Here is a 26,559-nt window from a genome sequence, read left to right on the forward strand (position 1 = left end):
CTGTCCCTGAAAATGAGACATTTCGGCATCCCGAAGCTGTGTGTGGGGACAACGTGACAGGGGATCCAAAAACAGGACTGTCCTGTTCAAAACGGTTCGTATGGTCACCTTAGAGTAGGGGAGAAGAAAGAGGGAGGAGATGGTACACATGGATAGATGGGAAGGGAAGGCATGGAAAAGTAGATTTTGAGAAAAAACTAGAAAAATGGAAGAAAGTTGAATGTTAAAAATTAACATTAAAGACGGATGTAAGGTAGAAAGTGAAGGAGAGAAAATCAGCAAATGGATAAGGTGGCCCTGGATATACAGTTAAAAGCAGACAGGATGTGCAGCCAGAGACTGGGAAAGATGGTTTGAAAACTAAAATTACCAGTCAACAAATGATTTTATTTTCAATTTGGTGATTGAATTGTGTCAGTTTTGAGAAATGACATCTGCTGTCTATATTTTGCATTGTTCAGGAAGAAATGCATTTGTTTCTATTTCTCTGGGGCTTGTACTGCATGCAGTCTTGCATCTTAGGGTTCTGTTTGTATATATTAGTACTTTAGTCTCTGGTCCTATATTTGCATAGGAGCTATCTGTGTTCTGCTTGTGTAACCAAGGCCAGGTGCTCTGGTAGGAATGAATGTTGACAAACATACAGTGTGCTTTGCGTAGTTTAATTTTGTGGTTAACCATTATGTATTAGTAAGGTTATATTGTGTGTGTATATATATGAAAAATTAATGAAAAAAATTGTATTACAATTACTACTATTATGGGGGTGCAAAAACATTCCACTGCCTATGCATACTAGTATGCTGGGTGCTCAGGACTGAAACCTGCTGAAAGAAGTAGGTGGCAAAATACCAGAGTGAGGCTTGGCTATTCCCGCCGGACTGGTCACAAGATTCATGAATTTTCATTGGTTCAGCTGGGGCATAATGGACCAATCACAAACGACCTCAGAGTTCCTAAGTGATTGGCCCGTTGTGCAGGAACAGAACCAATGAAAGAAACCAAACAAACCCTGTTATCTGCCCGAAAGAGCCAGAGAAAAAAAAAATAGCCCAACATCCCGCCTCCCGCCCAAGTCCTTTATTTCCCGCCGACGGGCTTAAAAAACAAGCCTAATTGGGCGGGAAAACCGCCCCACTGGCAACACTGCCAGGACAAAGCTCAAACTCTTCGTCCTCCCGCCTCCAGGAACATTTTGACCAATAAGTAGCAGAAGGAGCTGAAACGCCCTCTTTTTCTTCCCTCTCTTTGCCAATCAGAGATAGAGACCATTCTGACCAATCAGCACTAAGAAATGCATCTCTCGCTCTGAAGCTCCGCCTCTCCGTTCTGACGTGATCAGCCTGTGCCCAACAAACTTCCTGTTTCCTCCTGTTTAACTTCCTGTCTTTGTTCCGTCGTTTGCAGATAACCCGGAAATCTCCAGCTCCAAATCTCAGTTTTTGCCTCCCTCCAGCGCCGGAAGTGACAAATGGTTGGCCAGAGAAAGAGGGAAATGCCTGCAGGAGCTTCTGAACAGGTCCTGCCGTTTGGTCATGTGGGAGGCTAAGAGCTGGGGCTGGAGACTGGCACAAGGTAGTGTGACCATATGGCTCCAGAAAAAAAGGGGACGGATTGAGACATCCGGGTTTTACTTCCATTGAAAGCAATGGAAGTAAGGAGAACGGATTGAGACATCTTGGTTGCTTTCAATGGAAGTAAAACCCGGATGTCTCAGTCCGTCCCCTTTTTTCTGGAGCCATATGGTCACACTACCCCAAGGGAGATTTGGTGTCACTGCTGTCTACTTGCTTTGCTCCTCTTCTGGGACTCTGAATTGTCTTCTCAAATCAACATCACCCTCCTCTGGGCCAATAGACACCCCAAAACCTACTGAGCCCCTGACATTTCACCCCATGGTTTAGGTGGTTCTAAAGTGTAGACATCCAGCAAACGTTTGCCTGCCATTCAGAAGATTGTGAGTGTGTTTCTTGTTTGTGTTTCAGATGCAGCTGAGGTTTGAGGATATCTCTGTCTCTTTCTCCCAGGAGGAGTGGGCTTATTTAGATGAAGAGCAGAAGGAGCTTTACAGGGAGGTGATGATGGACAATTATCAGACCCTCATCTCACTGGGTAAGGGATAAGTTTATCTTCTGTTTGTTTGTTTTTTAGCAGTATTGAAACATCATTATAAAGGTGAAAAACAAATGGATTAAGAGGAAAAATATTCACAACAAAAATATATTAAACTAGTTTTTTTAGCCCGTTACATTAATGGGTGCTAGTAAAGCCTCCTTCCCTCACATGTCCCCTATTTTCAGCCCCAGCTCCTAACCCATTTTTACCCACCCAGCCCCCTTCTTTTCCCTTTCAGCCCCAGCCCCCTTTCCTCACCAGCAGCATTTCCCTCCCCACTTCCCTCTGCAGTAGCAGCAAAAGCATATCCTCCCCCTCCATTTCCCTGTGCAGCAGCATTTCCCTCCCCCACCCCATTTCCCTGTGCAGCAGCACCTCTTCCCTGCTCCCCATAGTTTATATATTTCAATTTGACCATTAATCAATTTAAAGGATTTATTCAGCAAGCAGTAGACAGACACTGAGTTATGCTCTTCATAAATATAGCTACATTTCCTCCCCCCTATATTATAATAATAATTTTATTCTTATATACTGCCAAAGCCGTAGAAGTTCGAGGCGGTTTACAGCAAGAAGCGCTGGACAATCAGCGAAGAGGTTGCAGTCAAAGTCAGCGAAGAGGTTACAATCAAAGACAGCAATACAATCTTACATAATGAAGGAATATGAAAGCTATGTAGTTCATTAGGGCTACTGGTTGAGTAAGCAGAGCTGAGTAGATTCTTAATTGACAAATCGATTGAACAAGCTCGTTTTTACCAGTTTTCTAAAATTGAAGTAGGATGATGAGAGTGCGAAAACGTTACCAAGCCAATCGTTCCATTTGCCTGCCTGGAAGGCGAGAGTTCTGTCCAAGAATCTTTTGTAGTGGCAGGCTTTTATTGTTGGATAGGATATTGTTGGACAGATGTATTCTTCGTGTGGGCCTAAGATAACTTGCCAGATTAAAATGGAAAACCAGGTAAGTGGGGGATAGGCCAAATATTGATTTTTAACACAGACAGGAGAACTTAAACAGGGGCACTCAGTCCTCCATAGCCCCAGGTACATTAGATAGATTGTGAGCCCACCGGGACAGATAGGGAAAATGCTTGAGTACCTGATTGTAAAAACCACTTAGATAACCTTGATAGGCGGTATATAAAATCCTAATAAACTTGAAACTTGATTCGCGCCTCTAGGGGCAGCCAATGGAGTTTTTGATAGTAGGGGCTTATGTGTTCCCATTTCTTCAGCCTAAAGATTAGCCGAACTGCTGAGTCTTAGGATGGTTTGTTTGCAGGATCCCAAGTAAATAATGTTGCAATAATCGAGCAGGCTCAGGATGGAAGATTGAACCAGTAAGCGAAAGGATGGAGCATCAAAGTATTTTCTGATGGTTCTGAGTTTCCATAGTACTGAAAAGCATTTTTTAACTAATAAATCTGTGTGAGCATTTAGAGTGAGGTGGCGGTCCAGGGTGACTCCCAGGATTTTAATGGAGTGGTCAATAGGGAAGTCCTGACCATTCAAGAAGATCGATGAGTCTCTGATTTTGTCATTGGGGAAAAATTTAGTTTTGTCGGTGTTGAGCTTCAATTTTAATTCGGTCATCCATAGTTCGATTTCCTTTAGAATGGATGATAGATGAATGTTAGTCTTGGGGGTCAGAGTAGTAAGGGGAATAACAATGGTGATATCGTCCGCATAGATATAGAATTTAACCTTTAGGTTTTGTAGTAAGTTCCCCAATGAGGCAAGGTAGATGTTGAACAAAGTGGGGGAAAGGGGAGAGCCCTGCGGGACTCCGCAAGAGTTAACCCAACCCAGGCTGGCTTCAAGAATGCACAGAAACTGTGCTTTGTAAGTACTTTGATTGTTAGAATCTCCTCCACACTGATACTAAATGGATGCCCTTTTTACCGTGGTGCACTTTGCTGTTTCTGTCTTCTCATCGATCACTTCCTAGGAGAGTAAATGTCTGCTCCGTGGGAATACAGATCATTTGACTTCTGAGCTTCGTGGCCTTCCTATGCTTTGTGCGTCTAGCGGGACAGGCCGGATGTGAGGGGGTCACAGCACACCCGGCGACGTATTAGAGGTGGATCTCACGTTTCCCCCGCCAGCCCCCCCTCGACTTAGCGCTCCTCAACTATGATGGCAGGACTCTGCGATCGCTCCCTCCACCGCCATCTGTGTCTTCTCGCGGCCTGAGCTGCCTCGCCTCGAAGCCCTCCTCCTGGCAGCCGACGCTCCGTGAGTCGCTCCGCGAGTCCTGGTGACGTAGTAAGCGCGCATGCGCACTCTTGCCGGCACAGCGTGACGGATCAGGGAAGCACGGGCTAAGAGTGCACATGCGCGCCTAGCATTTTATTATATTAGATAAAGTTATGCACAAGCACCTCACACTCAGTTGATCACATCAGTGATAAAATAGACAACAGTTGCCATCTTCAATCACAGGTAAAACATATTCCCTTTATTAATTTTGTTAAACTTGTTACATATGTCTTCTTATGATGGTACTTAAACTCATAAATAATAAAAATACTTTCAAACGTAACTTTATTTTTATTCACGGCTAATCAAAATACAAGTTAGATGGAAGGGACTGCCCTGAATGGGTACTACGCTATGTTATGCTGTGCTAATGGTGTCTTATGTACCTGTTTATCTCCTGTTGGATCCAGAGCAGTTTACAGACAGATTATTAGATATATGATGATTGATTTCCATATATGGGCAAAATGCTCTGCAGGAGAATGCCCATCTATGGACTTGTGACCCCTAACTGTAATATTTCAATTAGAAGTTTTGGTGGCCATTTTGAGAGCTGGAATCATCAAAACGGGAGTTAACGGGCATTGCTTCCACCCCACCAAATCCCAAGGACTAATAAATCCAGGCAGTGTATCAGGGGTGGGGGCCTGATGCCGTGGGCCTTTTGGAGGTGGGGTCGCTAACACATGGTGGGTGCTTAATAGTGGTTCCTGTATGGGAGAGGATCTATTAGCGGAGGAGTGAATCAGTGGGATTGATGCTACAGGAGGGGTGCGTGTACATGGGGGAAATTTGATGTGCACGTGGGGGAGGGGGAGGTCATGGAGCTCAGAGGGTATGTATGGATGTGTTGATGCCGCTCAGGGTCTGTCCATGGAGGGGCAGAGCAGAAATTTGGAAAGCTGCTTCTGTGGTCTGGCGCAGTAAGGTATTTCTTAAGTTCTTAAGAATGAAGGGCTGGACTAAGAGTGCTTCTTTTATTATTTGTTATGTTAAAGTTCATTGCCCATTATTTGTATTCAGTATTCGACCAAATAATAATTTTCATTATTTGTATTCATTGAATAGTAAAATATATTATTCAGTACAGTTCTAAATCTGCAAATTAACAAAAGTTTTGGTTCCCGTTGAGCTTGCATTAAATAAGATCTATCTTTTTAAACCCTGGTGCTGTTTCAAAAGGTACTTTCTCTAATAAATATTAAAGTATGAGGAAACAATATTTTCCCCTCACCATAATCACTTGTATTAATTGATTTCAGGCACATCATAAAATTAAAATAAGAACAATAAAACAAATAACCACTTTAAAACAAAATTTGAATTATCACCTCCATCCTCAATAAACCAAAGCAAAATTTATAGAGGTTAAAATCTTCCAAGGTGTAAACATAAAACTCACAATAAAGACTAAAAAGTATAAGCTACACACCATTCAAGGGACTGCTAAGGGAACTCCTCCTTATCTGATGCTGCTTTGGGGACGTCCTGTCTCTAGGCAGGCTGTAAGTATTATGGGCTAGGAACATCTGAAAAGGGGGTGGAGCTAAGCTGAAATATCCATAAGTCACAGAGACAGGCAGAGGTGGTAAGATTTACTTTGTGTCTGATGAATGTCATCTGCGATATTGGGTGAAACGGCTGACTTTTACTGCAGGAAAGAGTTCTCTGGTGTGTTTCACCTTAATCCAGATGTTCTGGATGAAATGAAGGTGAACCCATGTTGTATAAGAGATAAGGAAGCTCACTGATATTGAAACGAGGCTGATAATGTTTGGACTATTTAGAGTGGGAACTGGACTATCCAAATGAGCAAAGAGGGTTTATATGATTTTATTGAGATCTGCGAGATCTAAAACAGTTCCTTTGAAGGTTTGAGTATTTTTGTTTATTGATGTTGGTTTATGCTAGAAATTGTGTTTAGTTTTGAATTTGAGGGAATCCCACAATAAATACTTTTGAGAAACCTAATGCAAAATTTTGTTTCCCAGGAACAGGCTCGCTTCCCGTCACTCCTCACATTATATCTCGCATTGAACAAGGGGAAGAGCCGTACATCAAGGATGAGCCAGAATCAGAGGAAAGAGAACCTGGGAGAAGCAGCTGGTCAGGTGAGTGCAGTAATAAGAGGGACGGGGTGAAACTGCTGAGATATAGTCTGGCATTGTAACCTAAATTTCTAAACCAGGCTCATCTTTAGCTGAGCATGCATGAGATACTCGGGTTCTTATATGAGAGGCAAATATTCATTTTATGCGAGAATATTTTTATTTCTTCAACCATAAATCACATATTACATTAAACACTTCAAAGTCATCCAACAATCCCTACCTTAAAGACTACAAACTGTATATTCTACAAATGATGCTGTTTTCCCTTTACAACCAACTGATAAAACCAATGTCGCCCACTTTATTCCTTCATGGTGACCCCTACTTCTAGTACAGAAAACAAAAAAAGATGGTCATTCCTCCCATCCCCCCTTCAGGGCAGGCTTATGTGGAAGGTTGTCTCATATTGGCATCCAAATTTGTTGAAATGCCCTCCATGCTCTTGGAGATCCCTTTTTTTCATCCAGACGTTCCCATTTTATTATTATGAACAGGAAAAAGAAGGGACATGAACATCTGTGTGGTGGCAGAAGAATATCCAGCTTATAAAATTATCATACCAAGGTTCATCCCTTCTGTGAGAAATTCCCTGTTTGTCCACACTTCAGGCATCTTCCTGTGTTCTTAGTAAGAATTTATATTGCTTTTCTATTAAGAGAGCTGATTGAGGTAATTTCCTTATATTTTCCATCAAAATACGTGTACTGTCTCCAGTTATTTGCTTGTTACTCAGTAATTCTCTATTCCACACAAAATCTAGATGCCACCTCCTTGTAGGCTCATTGCGCTACCAGACTGCACAGCCCTGCCTGTTAAAACAGATTCACTCTAGTTTCCCAAGCAAGAGTGAGAGACAGTTAAGTCTGCTGCATCTTCATTTAAAGATGAGACTTCCAAGGAATTAATATAATGAGCCACTTGCATGTAGCTGCATCCGTCCTTATAAGAACATAAGAAGTTGCCTCTGCTGAGTCAGACCAGAGGTCCATCGCGCCCAGCAGTCCGCACCCGCGGTGGCCCATCAGGCCCATGACCTGTACGGTGATCATTGTCTGAACCCTTAAATCCCTTTGGTCTCTATCTAAACTCTATCTATATCCCATCTCTACCTCTATCTGTATCCCTCAATCCCCCTATCTTTCAGGAATTTATCTAATCCTTCTTTAAAACCCTGGAGTGTACTCTGTCCTATCACAGCCTCCGGCAGTGTGTTCCATGTGTCCACTACCCTCTGAGTGAAAAAGAACTTCCTAGCATTGGTTCTAAACCTGTCCCCTTTCAGCTTCTCCGAGTGCCCCCTTGTAATTGTGGGCCCCATTAGTCTGAAGAATCTTTCTCTGTCTACCTTCTCGATACCTCTCATGATCTTGAAAGTCACTATCATGTCTCCTCTGAGTCTCCGCTTTTCCAGGGAGAAGAGCCCCAGCCTTTCTAACCTATATGCATATGAAAGGTTTTCCATGCCTTTTATCATTTTCGTCGCTCTTCTCTGGACCCTCTCAAGCATCGCCATGTCCTTCTTGAGGTACGGTGACCAATATTGGACACAGTACTCCAGGTGCGGGCGCACCATCGCTCGATACAGCGGCATGATGACTTCCTTCGTCCTGGTTGTGATACCCTTCTTAATAATACCCAACATTCTATTTGCTTTCTTTGAGGCTGCTGCACATTGTGCCGTTGATTTCATTGTTGTATCCACTAGCACACCCAAGTCCTTTTCAAGGTTGCTTTCCCCTAGCACCGATCCCCCCATTTTGTAGCTGAACATCGGGTTCTTTTTCCCTATATGCATGACCTTGCATTTCTCTGTATTAAATCGCATTTGCCATTTGTTTGCCCACTCTTCCAGTTTGTTTAGGTCTCTTTGTAGGTCTTCGCATTCCTCCGCGGTCCTAACCCTGCTGCAGAGTTTGGTGTCATCTGCAAATTTTATAACCTCACACTTCGTCCCCGTTTCCAGGTCATTTATAAACACATTGAACAGCAGCGGTCCGAGCACTGACCCCTGTGGAACACCGCTCGTGACACTCCGCCAGCCTGAGTATTGTCCCTTCACCCCAACCCTTTGTTTTCTGCCTGCCAACCAGTGTTTAATCCATCTGTATATATCTCCTTCCACCCCGTGGTTTTGCAGTTTCCTAAGTAGTCGCTCATGGGGCACCTTGTCAAAGGCTTTCTGGAAGTCGAGGTAAATGATGTCTATGGGTTCCCCTTTGTCCAACTCGCTGTTTATACCTTCAAAGAAGTGCAGTAAGTTTGTTTGGCACGACCTTCCCCTGCAGAAGCCATGTTGGCTCTCTTTCAGTTGTCCGTTTGTTTCCATGTGCTCACAGATGCTGTCCTTTATCAGTGCTTCCATCATCTTGCAGACAATTCTTCTACCCTGAAAACATCAACGGATGTGAGAATATCTTTATTAGGTCACACAGAGTGAACATTAACACGAGTCACTGATCATTTTTTTTTTTTTAATATTTACATTTTTATTAAAGTTTTAACAGATGAACAGCAAAATTAAACAACCAAAGGAACACACAGGAATCTGCGGCGAACCATCACCACCATACACAAAATTCCGAAACATCGTTAGCAATGTTAACAACCATACAAGTAGACCAACCCCACCCAACCCCACCAACAGCTGAAAAGTACTATAGGATCAAGGTCCCTTCATACCCCTAAATATCCAATTTCTGAGCAATAACAGTCCAGGTATGTAATGATTGCTGATAATAATCTCTGCGTTTAGCCACATATAGTTCCATCTTCCCCATCAAAGATAACTTTACCCTCCATTCACTCACATCAGGCACCAGGGACTGTTTCCAATAGGCAGCTATGAGACATTTAATCGCTGCCAGCCCCATTCTCAATAAGCGGGTTTGCCATCTGCTCACACAAGTAGATAACCCCAATAAACAGCTTTGAGGAATATTTGGTACAGGGACCCCCAACAATTGGGACAAAGAGCGCACCACCGTCATCCAACAAGGAACCAACACAGGACAATCCCACCATATATGAAGAAAGGTTCCCACTGCATTATGACAGCGCCAGCAACTGCCTGACATCTGAGGATACATCTTACGAAGTCGTTCCAGAGTACAATGCCAGCAACTCAACACTTTATATGCATTCTCTTGTATCAATGCACAAACAGACACTCTATCTACCTCAGCACAAATATCATCCCATTCTTTAGCTGTAAAGGTACAGTGCAAGTCCCTCTCCCAATGTTGTTGGAAAATCAAATTAGGTACAACTCTCCCCCTGAAGTATTTATATATAATGGAAATAGGCCTGGGCACCTTCTGCAAAGTCTCCCATAAATGTTCTAGATGTTCATTCGCAATAGGAGATAAGTCACAGATAATTTAACCATCTTACAGTTTTCTGGTCAACCTGGCAATGAACATTAATAATAGACCCACAAACACAAGTATGCATGGTAAATATAATAAATACGACACCCTTCTACTAAATAACACACTCCACGGAAAGGAGAACAAAATAAAGATAAGTGCCCAACTCTCTGTCAATGCAAAGGCTTCAAAAACATCTTAGCCTGCCAATGTGAGCCTCAGAACCCCACCCACACCACCTTGAATAAGACAAAGTGTGGGAAAACTACCAGGGGTAAGTTACCTCATCGGCATTAAAAAAAAACAACCTTTCAAATGAAGGGAGAAAACACAAATTTTATACTAAACCACTGACTAATCAATGTTGTCTTCATTAAAGAAAGAATAAAAAGAAAATACTTATCCCACGCTGAGGTAAGTGTATGGAGCAAGTGTCACATTGATGCGGTGCCCAGCGTTTCGCTGGAAACGGTTGCTTCAGGATGTGCGAACTTTGTGGAAACCTTCTGCAGTCACCAGCACCTTTGCCTTTCTCAAAGTTCTGAGTCTCCCTGGCTTTAGAAAACTTCTCCCTTTCTCCAGGTTCAAATTCTTCTCTGCCCTCTTATCTCTCTCTGCCTCACTCCTCTCCATGTCCATGTCCAATAATTCTCCTCTTTCTTCCTTTCCCCATGTACACCATCTCTTTCCCTCTCACTCACACCCGTGCATAACAATTCTCCCTTTCTATTCCTTCCCCCACCTTAGCATCTCTTTCCCCATCCTTCCATCCTATGTCCCAAGTTCATGCCCTCTCCCTCCCTTCTGTGTCCCAAGTTAATGCTCCCGCCCTCCTTTTTCAGCCTTTGTCCCAAATTTGTGCCCCCTCTCTTGCTTCTGTGTCCTAACATGTCCCCTCCCTCCCTTTTGTGTCCCAAGTTCATACCCCCTCTGAAAAGGCTGGTTCCAAGTAGGTCTGGATGGCTCCAAGTAGGTCTCCTCCTCCTTCTTTCTAGCTACACTTCTTTCTTCACAAAGCCACAGGCAGCATCAGCAGAGTATGGCCAGAGGTCCTGGTGTGCTCCCAAGTATGACATCTCGCACTTCTCCTGGCCCCCAGTCCATATCCCCTCCGTCTTTCCCTAGCCATGTCTTCTCTTCCTTCTCTGCTTTTCCCGAGTTGTTCAACTCTTCCTCCTCCTGTCCCCTCCCCTGAATCTCTTTCCCTTTCCCCATCTTGTCCGCTCCACCAAATTTCTCTCTCCGTTCCCCATTTTGCCCCCTCCACATCCATTTCTCCCTTTTCCCTCCTCTGCCTTCCCTCTTGTCAATCTCTTCCTCCATCTGTCCTTCTCCAAATCCATCTCTTATTGTCCCTCTTCTGCCCCATCCCTGTCCTCCTTTTACCCCCTCTGCTGTCCCCAAATCCATCTCTGCCTGTCACACATCTGACATCATTCCCTCCCTTACTCCATTTCTCACATCTCTCCCTCCTTCCCTCATCTGAGTCCAATATCCCCCGGTCCCATATGCTCCTCTCTTCTACACCTAGCTATTGGTCAGCATGCCTGCTAGTCAGCACTCTGCCAGCATTGACTTCTCTCCCCTCCTCCCACCGGCGAAGGGGTGCATTAGAGAGTGCCTACCAGCAGGCATGCTGGCTGGTAGCAAGGTGCCACTCCCAGCCTTGCAAAAAGTGTGTGGGGGGGAACTGGATTACCCACAGAATGGGCAATTTTGGGGGAGGCCATTGCCCCTATGCCTCCCCCACCTCCATTCCGATGCCTGTTTATGGAAGTAAGTGTTTATAAGCAACTTGAAAAATTGAAGGTGCACAGAGACATAGGATTGTATGAGATCCATCCCCAGAATTTTGAGGGAGCTCCGATAGGTTCTTGTGGGTTCTTTTAAAGATTTGTTTAATAAATCCTCGGAGATGGAAAAGATCCCACGGAATTGAAGAAGAGCGGATGTGGTCGCTCTTCACAAAGGTGGCGACAGAGAAGAAGCTGGAAACTACAGGCCATTAAGTCACTTCGATTATTGGAAAAATAATGGAAGTGTTGCTGAAGGGAAGGATAGTGAATTTCCTAGAATCTAATGCATTACAAGGCCCAAGGCAAATCATGCCAAATAAATTTGATTGCATTTTTTGACTGGGCGACCAGAGAATTGGATCAAGGATGTGCAATAGATGTAATTTACTTAGATTTCAGCAAAGCCTTTGACGCAGTTCCTGCTAATCAGTTTGCCATCATTGTTTTACCGAAACCTAGAAAGGGTCCTCAGTTGTTGGAGTCCTACCTCCCAATTTTGCTGATTAATTTTGAGGTGAAATTGCTTACAAAGATTTTGGCAAAGTGTTTGGCTCCCCTGTTGACTGGGCTTATTAACCCAGATCAAGTAGGGTTTGTTCAAGGTAGACGCACGGTCTAGGATATCTGCAAAGTAATGACTGTAACAGGTCAGGCAGAGACTTAACAGAGGAGGGGGTTAGTAGTGAGTTTGGATGCAAGGAAAGCATTTGATTGTATGCATTGTAGTATTTGTTTGGGCTGTTAGAGCGATACGGTATGGTGGGTCTGTTTTGGAATATGATTAAGGTGCTCTATAATAACCCTGAGTCCACTGTCTGGATAAATGGTTTGAGGTCTGAGGGGTTTTCACCGGTTAGGGGTACTAGACAGAGCTGCCCATTATCTCCACTGCTCTTCCCCCCCCCCCCCCCACTTCTAATTATTCAAGATAAGCAATACAAAAATACATAATCCAATGAAACAATTCAATTTCAAAAGATACAACTAGAACAATCAATGGATATAGCCACTCAAGGAAAAGAAAAGCCTAATGAAAATTAGTCCAGGTCTTGGCTCTTATGACCTGGATTCAGCTAGTCCTACCACCCTCTAAGTGTCCCCCTTCCCTCCACCCACCCCCCCGGCAATATAGGGCACACCGGTTTCTGTAATCTATTAAGTCGATTCCCTTCAATATCTTGAATGTTTCGATCATGTCCCCTCTCAGTCTCCTCTTTTCAAGGGAGAAGAGGCCCAGTTTCTCTAGCCTCTTGTTGTACGGCAACTCCTCCAGTCCCTTAACCATTTTTTTGCTCTTCTCTGAACCCTTTCAAGTAGTACTATGTCCTTGTTCATGTACCAGTATTCCAGGTGGGGGTGTACCATGGCCCGATATAACGGCATGATAACCTTTTAAGATCTGTTTGTGATACCTTTCTTAATCATTCCTAGCATTCTGTTTGCCCTTTTTGCCACTGCTGCACATTGCACGGATGGTTTCAGTGACTTGTCTACAAGTACTCCCAAGTCTCACCATATATGTAAGAAATCACCTTGTTTCCCACAGTTCCTCCAACAACAATCCGACCCCCGCCCCAATATTTGCTGTACCCTTTCAGGAGTAAAATACCACCTGTAATACATTTTATAACCATTTTCCATATAGTTAATAGATAACTTAGGGGAAAAAAGACCCTTATAAAGAACTTCCCAGTTAGGCAACCCTCTCCCCCCCTTGCAACTCCCATGCCCAAACTGCTTTATAAGGATCCCAAGGGTCTTCTTTATATAATAAAGCCTGATACACCCGCAAACCCCCCCTCGTCCATCTCCCAGCTGCAGGCTTGTTCTATTTGTGTTTCACCTAAAGAAATATCCCCAAAAACCCATTTATGAACAAAAGAACGATTCCAAGTATATAAAAAGGAGTCTCAGACGTCATCACTTTTCTGCTAAGGCATCCCCTTACTTGGCCATCAGACACAATCCGCACTTTCCAGTGGGTTCATCTTCTCCTGACTTTCAACGTTGGGCGCAGAAAGGCATTTATTATCTGTTTCATCTGCTCACGGAGGAGGGAAAGATGCTGCCCTTCTTGGACTTGCAAAAGGAGTTTTCACTTTCTCCATGAGATATCTTCCCTTATCTACAACTTCATAATTATATCTGGAGTCTATGCTGGACGGATCTAACTGAAGATGTTCAGGAGGAATTGGGTTTTCTTTTTACCCTGCAAACTCAAAATAAGGTGGTTCCTCTGAGATTCCATCATAGAGCACTTCTGGACTCCTCTCCCACCATTCCGTACTGAACCTATGCAGCAGCGTGGGAGTCAGATCTGTCCATTACTTAGTCTGAGGTTACCTTCAAGTCCTTTGTGCTAGCTATTTGCAAGGTCACGATCAATGTAGCCTGCTGGGAATTTCAATACAAATTTGTTCTTTGACTACATATATTTCCCCGCCGGGCCTATTTGGCTGGGATAGCTCAGTCCTCTCGTTGTCCTAAGTGCGGATGTCGGGAGGCCACTTTGGTTCAGCGCTTCTGGGATTTGTTGTTGTGGGCTCTCTCCTCTCTCTGGAAGTGTGGTGTCAAGCTGGAGCTGCAGATTCTCTTTGATGTTTTCTCCTTGCAATCTCCTACTCCGAGGGGCTATTTTCTTTTTCTTCAATGGGCGATGCTTCAAGGAAAAAATACTATTTTGTTGCTTTGGCTGGAGCACCGGGCCCCTACGCTTACACAGTGGAGACTTCATATGACCACTATGCTGAAAATGGAACGCACACAGCTCAGAACTTTGGATTTCCCAGCGGGTCACAGGTTTCTATGCATTTGGGAGCCTTTCTGGAACTCTTTCTCCCCAATTGCAAGGAGTAGACTTTTGAATTTCTGAGATGCTAGTTGAAATATGTTGTATATCTTCTGTTTGCACTTCTGCTTGTCCTTTTCTTTTTCTTCCTTTTCTTTTTATTTTCTTTAGCTTTCTTGCCTTTGGGTGGGGGTAGGGGTTGGAGGTTGAAATTGAAAATTGCTTTGAGCTTCCTATTTGTTGTTTTTGCTACCTTTTTGCTGTACTATTGGTGTCTTTGTTGGTGGTGGATGTTTTCTGTTGCTCAATAAACATGATTTTAAACATAAAAAGGAGTCTCTAGGCTCCAACCCATATTCGGCCCGTAACTCCTCAAAGGACAATATGTGCATATCACCCCACAAATGGCCCAAAAAACGTAAACCCAATTTAAACCACCTATAATTAATTGCCACCTCTCGGTCAGAGGAAAAACCCAGGATCACCGAAATTTCCATTTGACCAAAAAACTGCCACTCCGGAAACAGCACCTGCCGGAGTCAATACCACGCTGTCAGAATAGTTTGTAAAAAAGGATTGGGAGTCCGCAAAGTAGTACGTAAACGCTCCAGTGAAACCCATGGTAATTTCCACAATGAAATACGAGGTATAAAATGTTGTTCCAAATGGATCCATGGGCGAGCCTCAAATGTTACCCACATAACAATCTCTTGCAACAAAGCCGCCATATAATACAAATGAATACCACCCTGTAATTTAGCCCGATAAAAGTATACTACGCCGAACCCTTGAGGGGGCTTCATTCGCCATATGTAAGTAAAAATGTTCCGGGAAAGTATCCGGAAGAGTAATAGGCAAAACGAGAAATACATACAACAATTTTAGCAAAACCAACATTTTAAGAGCAGAAATACGCCCAATCCAACTCAGCGACAAGCCCTCCCATCATTCTAATTCCACAAAAATTTGATGAAGCCTCTCTGGATAATTCACCATATATAACTGACGATAATCTGCAGTTAAGTTAATACCCAAATAGTTAATGAAGTTAGCAGCCCAGGAAAAAGCAAATTGAGGCAGTAAACACCGTACCTGTACTTCAGTCAGTGTGACATTTAAAATTTTGGATTTTTCCATATTAACTTTATAGTCAAATATATTTTATTGAGCAGTCAAGAAAACAACAGAAGGGCACAACAAGGTCAAAAAGCAGCTCAAAAGAGTTTGAAATATCCCCCCAAAGAACCTCCCTCCCCCACACCCAACCCAAAACACCCCCCTCCCCCCCCCCAATCCCACCCCTGGGTCCTCCTTCCAATTACCAAAAAGAAACAATGAGCAAGTCATACAGAAAATGAAACAAAAAGATAAGCGCAACAAAAAGCATCAATTAAGTATCCGGCTACGAGCCAGAGGGGTCAAAGTAGTCCAGAAAGGTTCCCAAGTAGACTGGAAAAGGCGGCCCTGGCGAGAGGACAAATCAGTCACATCCCGTCGTTCCCACATCAAAAGAGCAATCATGCGGCTCCTCCAAAGGGAGTAGTCCGGAGCCTCAGCTTCAAGCCATTTCAGCAAGATGCATTTCAAAGCAATCAGGATAGACCACTTGAGGAAAGCTGCAACTCCTTTGGAACGTGGAAAGTAGTGAGGAATAGTCCCAAACAAAAGCAAAGGTGAGCTGTGAATGTTAACATGCCAAAGATTCTCAACAAAAGCAAAGATAGCAGTCCAAAAATGCTGTACCTGAGGACAAGTCCAAAACATGTGTCCCAAATTTGCCTCCGGAGCCTGACAACGAAGGCAGGCTGCAATTAAATGAAATTGAGCCAAATAAGCCCTTTTAGGAGAGATATATAAACGAAAAATCAATTTAAAATGTTGTTCCCAAAAGGTGGTATATTTACGAAATGCTGGCAGACGTCGGACAGACTGAAGAAGTAGGTTCGAAGGCAAGTCTACAGCAAGATCACAAGACCAAGCATCTCGCAGCCGAGAATGGTCAAACAAAGGGCATTCATCTTTCAAGTGGCGATGATGGAACTGAAGGGGGACCGGTTCTTGTGAACCAATGGTAAAAGCCGTGGACAACGACTCTTGGCAGGAGGCCTGCAATGAGCTAGGAGGTAAGGAAGAAATGTAATGGTGAATTTGCATGTAAGCAAAAAAGTCAGAAGGGGGAAGATCAAATTCTGTTTGTAATTGAGCAAAAGATTTAGGGGTACCATCATCATTAACCAAGTGAAATAAATAATGAATGCCCTTCGTTTCCCACCGAGCAAAACTCGGCCCATCAATCCCAGGCAGGAAAGAACCATTAAAGCGAAGAGGGAGAAAGGGAGAAACAGAGGAAGAAAGAGTGTGAAATTTACAGACCCAACGCCAAACCTTCTTCAAGGGTCGATGCAATACTTTCAGAGAAAGAAGGTGCAATAGAAGGGACAGAATGTAGATAAGCACTAAAGTGAGCAGAATGAAAACAAGTAAGTTCTAGAGAAGTGTTAGTGAACACTGAAGTACCCCTAAAGAGATCGTTGATATGCCGCATGCCACAACCAACTGTCAAATAGCGAAGATTCAATAAGCCTAAACCCCCTCTATACCAGGGAGTCGCCGCCCGCTTATAAGACAAACGAGGTCTCTTACCAGCCCAAATAAATTTCTGGACCAGGCGCTCCAGTCTACACTCGTCACGAAAAGTCAAATAAAGGGGAAGGACCTGAAAAACATAAAGCCAACAGGGAACTAAGAGCATGTTATACAAGTGTACTCGACCCAGAAGCGAGAAAGGAAGAGATTCCCAAAGGTGTAATTTGTTTTGTAAAGCCTGAAACAGCGGCGTCACATTCAACCGGTACAGACCAGATAAATCCAGCGGAATGGTAACCCCCAGGTACCGCAAAGCGGAATCAGCCCAACGAAGAGGAAAAGCGCCCCTCCAAGAAGTTCTTAAATCCGGTGGAAAAGGTAAGGCCAAGGATTTATCCAAATTAAGGGACAGCCCCGAATAAAACCCAAATTCAGAAATGAGATCCAGAGCTGCCGGGAGAGAGTCCTCAGGGCAGGTAAGAATTAGGAACATATCATCTGCATACGCCAGAGTCTTAAGTTCGAAGTCACCAACCGAGAGACCTCTGACCTCCGCAAACCCCCGAAGTGTGCATAACAAGGGTTCCAAAGAAAGAAGGAACAGAAGAGGGGAAAGAGGGCAACCCTGCCGGGTACCACGAAGAATAGGGAAAGAGTCTGAGAGCGTCCTGTTGACAAGCAGAGAAGCATGCGGATTAGAATAGAGGGAACGCACGGCATTCAAAAAGAACCCTCTGAGCCCCACATACTCCAAGGTACGAAACAAAAAGGACCAAGAAATGCTATCAAACGCCTTGGATGCATCCAGGCTAACAAATAGCGTCGGAATGTGGTGAGATTGGCACTGAGCAAGAGCAAGAAGTACCTTGCGGACATTGTGTACAGACTGGCGGCCCCGAACAAAACCAACCTGATCCTCATGTATAAGCTGTGGTAAATGAGGAGCAAGACGATCAGCCAGCATGCGTGCGAAGATCTTGAGGTCAACATTTATTAGAGAAATGGGGCGATAAGACCACGGCAAATCAGCATCCTTACCCGGCTTCAAGAGCAAAGTAATAAGGGCCTCGTTCGCAAAGCGCGGAAAAGAACCACGGGCAGTAGCAGCATTAAAATACGCCAACAAAGGTCCAAAAAGAGAAGGGGAAAGGAGCCTATAGAAGTCGCCCGAGAACCCATCTGGGCCCGGAGCCCGATCAGAGCGGAGCGATTTAATGGCAGACTCTAGTTAAACTGCCCGGAACAGACTGTTAAGAGAAGAAATCGCAGCCTCCGACAAACGAGGAAGCCCAGAAGAGTGAAAATAGTCTGTCATCATCTCCAAAGAAGCATCATCCGGAGCTTCATATAACCGACGAAAAAAGTCAAACAAGACCCCGGAGATCTCAGAAGTTTGAGACACCACCCCACAGCCCCGGGTCCGCAAAGATAAAATCGGCTTCTTACCAGTCATAGCGTTAGCCAAACGAGCCATAAGGCGTCCAGGTTTGTTCCCATAACGATGGAAACGATGCTGATAAAAGCCTTTACATTTTTGGAAACGAGAATGAATAAGTGAGTTCAAAGCCACCTGAGTAGACAGATAACAGTCTCGAGTCTCCGGAGAAGGGTGAAGAGAAAAGGACCGCTTCGCCAAACGTAAGGCCCGTTCGAGAGTAACAATCCCCTGGTTAATACGCTTGTTACGAGCACACAGAAATGAAATGATATGACCTCGAATCACCGTCTTCCCAGCCTCCCAAAACAAAATGGGATCATCTATGTGGGAAGCATTATTCGTTGAATAGACATCCCATTGGGCCTGCAAAAAGGCACGAAATTCCGTATCCTGTGCAAGATAGAAGGGAAACCACCAGGGCGACGCTCGGAGGTACGAAGAATCCAAGAAAACATCTACCCAAATCGGAGCATGATCTGAAATAGACAGAGGTCCAATCTCAGCTGACTGAACAGAAGGAAACATAGAGGAAGACAAGAAGATATAATCCAAGCGAGACCAAGTGCCATGGGCACGAGAAAGATGAGTGTAGTCGCGAACTTCAGGGTGCAGGAGGCGCCAAGGGTCCACAACCGAAAGAGATTCACAAAAATCCGAAAGAAGGTGACCCTTAGAACCCAAAGAAGAGACAGGAGATCCGGATTTATCCTGATCAGGAGTCATGACCAAGTTAAAATCTCCCAAGAGAAATAGAGGATCACTAGGAAAACGAGAACAAATTTGAAGCAACCGCTGCAAGAAGGCTGATTCGCCAGAATTAGGGCCATAAACCACTAACAAAAGATAGGAGCGCCCTCCCAAGGTAAGTCGTAAAAGCAGGGATTGACCGTCAGGCTCCTTTTCCAGAACCTGGACACCAATGGGAGAAGACTTGCGGACCAACACAGCAATGCCCCCATGATGGCCTGAAGAGGAAGCAAAATACACCTCCCCCACCCAAGAACGACGCAACTTAAGATGTTCTGCATCAGTCAATCTAGTTTCTTGTAAACATGCAATATCTGACCGATACCGCTGTAGAGCAGCAATTATTTTGGATCTCTTAACAGGCGATGTAATCCCCCCTACATTCCAAATCCAAATTCTAAAAGGGGTACTCACAGCTGAAAGTCAGAAAAGATGCGAGAGAAGAAAAAGGAATCCAAAAGAAAACTACCCCAAGGGCCCAGCCCCCCCCAGAGTAGCAGTGACCGCTTAAGGAAAACAATGCAGCAAATGTGGAACAGTAAATCACAGCAAATATGAGGCAAACATAGTGAAGGAGGACCCCCCACCCCCCAATACCAACCCCACCCACACCCAAACCTCCCCCAACCCAAACCTCCCCCCCACCCTCCCTAGACCCCCCAAAATCCCCAGAAAATCCCACTACAAACATACACCCCAGTCAACAGACGTGGAGTGAGAGAGAGTCACACAAAGATGGCAACAGGGCCCCCGATCCCCCCACCCCACAGAGCAGTGTAGAGCAAAATCCCCACATACACACTAATAACAACCCAACAGTACCCACAACACACCAGTCCTCGTCCACAGGAGCAGAAAGAAGAGAAAGGGAAGGCCAAGGGCAAAAGGCCCAAGCAGCCCTAAAAAGGGGGAACCAGGCAAAATGATACCCTAAACCCCCCCTTCCCCCCCAGTAATCACTCACACACCCAATCCCAGGCGAAAACAATAATAGAAAAGACAGAAAACCCTCTTCCCACAAGAGATAAGATTCACAGAAAAGAAAGATACCCTATGGAAGTCCCAAACCCCAATCAAAGCCCCCATACACAGCACAAACATCCAAAACAGGCAACAGTCTCCTCCAGATATCGGAGCTCCCCAGCAGAGCATCAAAAACTCCCAAACCCTGTACAGCCATGAGAAAGAAAGATGGGGAACTAAAATGGGTGCCAACAGCAAACAAAAGCAAAGCGCCGTAGTGGCGGGCAAAAAGGCTAGGGCACACCATAAACCTCCCCAACAATAATAATCCCCAAAACAGACCACAAACCCCTTCAAGGGAGTCCACAGGAGGCAAGCAATGTATAGGAGGCACACAAAGTCCAGCGGCAGGCCCAGACAAATCCAGAACCGCCTGCCCGGCTCAGCATCCAGGGTGGCCCAAAACACAGATTCATTGCCCCAGTGCTCCAGGGAAAGAGGTCACTGCACAAGAATGTCAGAGGCCAAACCTCCGGCCGGACTGTAGGTGGGTCGAAAACTGTCCGCTCGGCTCCGCAGCCAGGGCGGCCCAAAGCACAGGCTCACTGCCCCAGAACCCCTGGGAAGGAGAACACAGTACAAGAATGTTAGGAGCCAAACCTCAGGCAGGACTGCAGGTGAGTCTAGAACCGTCTGCCCTGCTCAACCTCCAGGACAGTCCAAAGCACAGGCTCACTCCTCAGCACCCCAGGGAAGGGGGACACAGTTCAGGAATGGGAGAGACTAAGCCACAGGCAGGATTGTAACAAAGGTCCCATCCAAGAAACAAGCCCCAAGGAACCACAGAAAAAGAACCAATGCAAACAGAAACCATCACCAGGACTCCCAAAACCTCAGGGGGCTGATGATGGGCCAGATTCCCCGGGTAAGGCATCCAGGTAGGCCTGCGCTTCCTCTGCGGTGGCATAGCTCTTCCAGCCGTCATTCATCCAAATCTTCAGGGTGGCAGGATAGGAAAGCTGGAACCGATGTCTACGTTCAAAGAGGGCCGAGCAGACCCTGGAAAACTTACGACGCCGGTCCTGCAGTGCAGGGGAATAGTCCTGGAATAAGCGGACTGTGGCCCCGTCAAAAGCAAGCGTGTTTCTTTTGTTCCTATAATGCCGCATCAGTTCAGTCTTATGCGCTGAATTCAGCACTTTAAAGATAGTTACCCGCGCCCGGGTATGGTCGTCGGACCGCCGCCCCAGGGGGTGAGCACGCTCCAATCTGAGGGGCCCCATCCCAGCAGGGAGCGGCAGCTCAGACTGCAGCCAGGTCTCCAAGGTGGTAAGTAAGCCGGCATCAGAGACCGTCTCAGGCAGCCCAATGAGACGCAAATTATCCCTTCTGGAGCGGTTTTCTAAATCTTCCAGCTTTTCTTCTTGGCGCCGAAGCAAATTTTTTAAAGAGGAGAGTTCTGCTGCCGAGGCATCGTGAGCGTCTTCCACGTGGGCTACGCGGTGCTCCAGCTCCCTGGTGCGTCTGGTGGTATCAGTGATTGTAGATTCTAGGGAGGCTAGCTGAGAGGAAAGTTGGTCGAATTGGGCATCCAACGCCCGCACCACGGAAGCCGACAATGCTTCTATATGCGCCGTAGAAAGCGGGAGCGCGGAACCCATCTCAGCTACCGCCGCCATCTTGGAGTCCGCACGCGAGGCTCTCACCTCCCGATCTTTGTTAACGCGGCTAGATTTCCCGCTCATAGTAGGGCTGTCCGACTGAAGAAAACGGTCCATACACCACAAAAACACGAGACACTGCCAAAAATGTGGAAGTCCAGTGAGAAACGGGTGCAGGGGGATCTAGGGCCCCGGAGCTCGAGCAAAGCACGTCTTGTCCGGCTCAGCACATCACGTGACTCCTTCCATATTAACTTTAAACCCAGAGAGGCTACCAAATTCCTCCAAAGCCCTCAAAACTGGGTAGTGACCGTTCCGGCTGTTTTAGCAACAATAAAACATCATCTGCATACAATAAGATTCTATATTGACAAGGCCCAACACTAATCTCCTGAATCTCATCCTGCTGTTGAATATAACATGCCGAAAAAACCAAGGAGAAAGCAAAAAAGCACAGGGCAACAAAACAAAGGAGAAAGTCCAACTTTGTCTGCAGAAAAAAACCAAGCAGGAGAAACAAACAAAACTGCAGACTGTGTACAAGATGCAGGCAAAAATTTATTGTACCAAAATTAAAATGCAAATAAGTAAAATAAAACCCTTTTACCAATCAAGGGACCCGACACGGTCCGTGTTTCGGACAAACCTTCGTCAGGGGTCCATGGTGAAAAAGGTTGGGACATACCATAAAAAAATGAAGATAAGTAACAAAGTGCCTGTATATTGTGTTTGCCGAGGATCGCTGTAAAAAAGTAAAGCATCTCAAGGAAGCAGTAAAAAGAATCTAACATGCCAACAGCTCCATCAATAAAGTAAATAATAAAGGAGAGAGAGCACAACCCTGTTGCCTCCCTCTCTCCAGCTCCATAGAGGGCTGCAGACTCCCGTTAGCTTTAAAACAAGAGAGCGGCTGATCATATAAAAGACGCATCCACTGATAATATTTCTGTCCAATTCCCATAAATTCCAACACTTTGAAGAGGTAGGACCAGCTCACCCTATCAAAAGCCTTTTCTGCGTCCAGTGATAACACCACTGCAGGAATACCCTCTCTACGAGCATGCCACATCAGGTGCAAGGCCAGCTTAATATTATCAAAAGTTTGGCATTGAATAATAAAGCCCGCTTGATCACAAAGCACTAATTTAGGCATATGATATTGTAATCGGTCCACTAAAATCTTATAGTCTGTATTGAGCAAAGAAATTGGGCCATAAGCCGCACAATTTTCCGGGTCCTTCCCCGGTTTATGTATCAACGTCACGGCCGCTAATCTCCAATTCGAGGAATTGGACGGCACTCGTCAAACCAGTTAAACACCTGTACCAACACAGGAACCAAGATTAATTGAAACGTTTTGTAAAATTTATTGGTGAATCCATCAAGCCCCGGGGATGTATGCAACAGCAAAACAATATCCCCTTTTATCAAATACAATGGTAGTATCTGCAGCATGTAAAGCCATTTAGGGAATACATTCATCCGAAATAAATTGATTCTCCCCATCAAAGAGAGGGGAAGATTCCTCCATCTTCTTAGAATGTTCTTGGTCTCTACTAAGAGTTTATCTACATTTAAATGATATGAAGCATTGATATCAGAAAAAAAAAAAAAAACAATCCCCACGTTCCCGATTCCCCTCCCCCCAGCTTAAAGAAGTTTTTTTTTGATATGCATGAATAAGATAGTCAAGGAGGGATTTTTTTTTGCCAATGAGGTGACTTCCCTTTCTAGTATAGCCTGCAAGTGAATACACTGTGGCTTACGCAGATCTGAGGCTTTTTTCCTCCTTTAGTAATTGTTTGAATGATTGTTTTGAATAATTGTAAAATATTACATGAATCCACTGCTCAGGAAAACTGGTCTTCTGACAGCAGACTAAGGGTTAATTAGCTCTCTCATCAGTATATCAGCATACATATTTGCTTTGATTGAACCCTGCTAGTTACCCTTCTCCACTGAGAATATTGATTAGTTAAATCCACTTTCTGTTTTCTGTCTTTCAACCAGTTCTCAATCCATGAAAGGACATTACCTCCTATCCCATGACTTTCTAATTTCCTCAGAAGTCTTTCATGAGGTACTTTGTCAAATGTACAATATCAACCGGTTCACTTTTATCCACATATTCATTCACTCCTTCAGTGAAATGTAGTAGATTGGTGAGTCAAGATTTCCCTTGACTAAAACCATGTTGACTTTCTCTCATTAACCCATGCTTATGTAAATGTTCTGTCATTTTTTATAATAGTCTCTTCCATGTTGGCCGGCACCGTCAGACTCACCGGTCTATAATGCTTTATCTTCATCATACCCAACAGAGCCTGGCAATTCTTAGAATCACCCAAACAGTATCCAAGGCAGAATATACAGTACTCGTATAATAATTTAAATAATGAAAGACCATATTTTACTTCCAAACGAAATAACCTCCTCACACATGGACCTCAGCTAATGAAAACTGAAACAAATATCCACAATGCTATTACAATAGCTGACTTTGCACCACATTTTGAGAGACAGCTGATATCATATCTCCAGCGATGATATTTCCTAAGGAGCTTAACATCCCAAATTTACGGACATAAATTCCTGCTAAACTTTTGTATCAAAAGCATGTATTTGGAACATTCTTACCATATAAACTACCATAGGAGACCATAATTGTGTTACTTGCAATCAAATTAAACACACACACAAAGAAAAGAATGCAAAGAGTAGCCCTTCCCACCCCCCCAGCCTACCAGAACAATCCCTGGTAATCTAGTGGTATCAGGTGTGGCGTTGCCGGAGTCCGTGTATATGCTTGGCTCCGGTCAGCGCTCAGAACAGCCCGCGTCCCACGTGCTTCCAGAGAAGGCTGGAAGTCCTGCTGGTTCCTCAGTGCAATACAGAAGCACAAAACAGGTCAAAACAGTCAGTTTTATGTGAAAATAACGGCCCACTTTATTGTGGTTATCAATCCTGAACAGGTTCAGTCCATTCTTTTCATAAACACAAGAAAACATGGAAAAATAAAACTGAGTTGGAAAAACAAACAACTCACACCTTTCTTGCCGGTGTCTCAGGTAAGTAACCGAGTGCAGTCTTAATCGTTCTGCCTTTGCAAACAGGCAGTAACAAACTGTCACACTTCCTTTATCAATAAAGACAGTGTTGTGTCCAAGCCTAGATTGAAGCTGGCTTGGCCCCAGCCAACTTAACAGTAGTTGGTGGGGGAGGGGAGTAGCCGAATCCACTAATTATACTCTGTAAGAAACAGAATGCCACAAATGGCCCCACAAACCCAACCTAGGATATTGTGTGGATTCTTCCCCAAACTACCTCCCAGGTACACAATCACAATTGTAGCTTTTCTTGCTTTCAAAAACAAAAACATAAATTAAACAGTCCAGCACAATTAAACCTAACAAAAAGGTTTCCAGTTCCAGGCACCTTTCAAGGAGCTCAGCACTGCTCCCTTACTGCTCACAGGTGCAAACAGGTTCCCCAGAAAGAAGCCAAAAGTTTGCTAGCATGAGCATACAAAAAAGGAAAAGAAAACCAGCAAAGGTACTTAGCTCTCTTCCTCAGTATTCATGGTAGTTTCTAGACAGTCCATGGGTTCTGGTTCAGCTAGCTGGTTGGCCTCAGGGACAGGGGCTGGATCCACCATCTCAACGTCCTGATAGTGGTGAGGCTCAGGAGAGCAATCCTGAAAGCCTCCTTCCTGGGCTGGCCCAGGGTAGACTAACTGCTTCCTCCTCAGTGCAGCCTCAAGAGCATTGAGGCGGCCACGCCCTGTTCTAAGAGGGGGAGGGGCAGCCTGCAGCTTCTGCCTATGTTTCCCAGTGATCCTCATTAAACTCTGCAGCTGGGAGTTAGCTAAGTGAGTAGACTGATTCTGAGGCTGTTCCTGGCTGTTACCCTCATAGTCCTCACCTCCCCAGGGTTCTGTGAGCTGGGCTTTGAATGGGAATTCAGAATTTTCCCTACCACTGGTGTCTAGCCTGTCACAATGGTCAGCCTTCTTCAAGGCCAGGCCAGGGTTAGGAATAGCCTTTCCTGGCACAAGCCTAGCTTTAGGTTAGGGTTGTGACACAGGACAAGAGCAGTTGTGAACCGTAGTTATTCTTGCCCATGTCAGCTCTTTAAAGATGGTTGCGCCCCCACAATGTAAGGTTATAGGGGTTATGTGAGGCGCCCTTACAAACACCAGGTCCCGAGTTCAATACCCTCACAGAAGATTCACCAGGAGTAGAATCAAATGAGAAGCATAGCCAGAGGTGATGGCATAAAGAATATATTATAGAAATAGGCTTACAGAAAAGCAATCTTCATAAACATTACAATTAAACATTACAATTAAGGAGAGAGCAAAGCAGTTTTCCTGCCTTACAGAGTCCAGAGAGAAGCGTGAAGTTCCAGGGAGAGGCAGAGAGAGAGAAAAGGGGGATGGGGGTGATGGTCTAAGCTTCGGGTTCCTGAGATAGAGCAAGAGGAGAGGTGATGTTGTGAGGGGGCTTTTGTAGCTTAGAATCTTAGAATCTATTGAACTTCAATAGAATCTATTGAAGTTAAACATCCCCATCCTTAGTAAACTGTCTGAAACAAGGGTTAGTTTCACTGACCAGGAAGGGAAATGAGGTGTGCTAGACTGGAGAAGAATAGACTGGAATCACATGTAATTTCCAGTATTCTTCTGACAACATATGTGCACCTGGATCCATTGTATATTCTAAGCTGTCCAT

General features: G+C 44.7%; 1 protein-coding gene across 2 annotated transcripts in view; it reads left to right on the forward strand.

The window, feature by feature from the left end:
* The first annotated feature begins 1,293 nt into the window (after positions 1–1,293).
* Positions 1,294–26,559, forward strand: part of LOC117354556 (oocyte zinc finger protein XlCOF6-like) — a 66,363-nt gene continuing 41,097 nt past the window's right edge. The window contains exons 1-3 of one of the 2 annotated variants that reach the window (XM_033932284.1): positions 1,295–1,519; positions 1,986–2,112; positions 6,366–6,485. In XM_033932284.1, coding sequence (XP_033788175.1) covers positions 1,472–1,519; positions 1,986–2,112; positions 6,366–6,485 — 295 coding nt within the window. In that variant the 5' untranslated portion in view covers positions 1,295–1,471. Of the gene's footprint in view, positions 1,520–1,985; positions 2,113–6,365; positions 6,486–26,559 lie in introns of both variants that reach the window. The other variant, XM_033932285.1, reaches the window with a different exon arrangement.

This window comes from Geotrypetes seraphini, chromosome 2, assembly GCF_902459505.1.
Source record: "Geotrypetes seraphini chromosome 2, aGeoSer1.1, whole genome shotgun sequence".
Classification (NCBI taxonomy): Eukaryota; Metazoa; Chordata; class Amphibia; order Gymnophiona; family Dermophiidae; genus Geotrypetes; species Geotrypetes seraphini.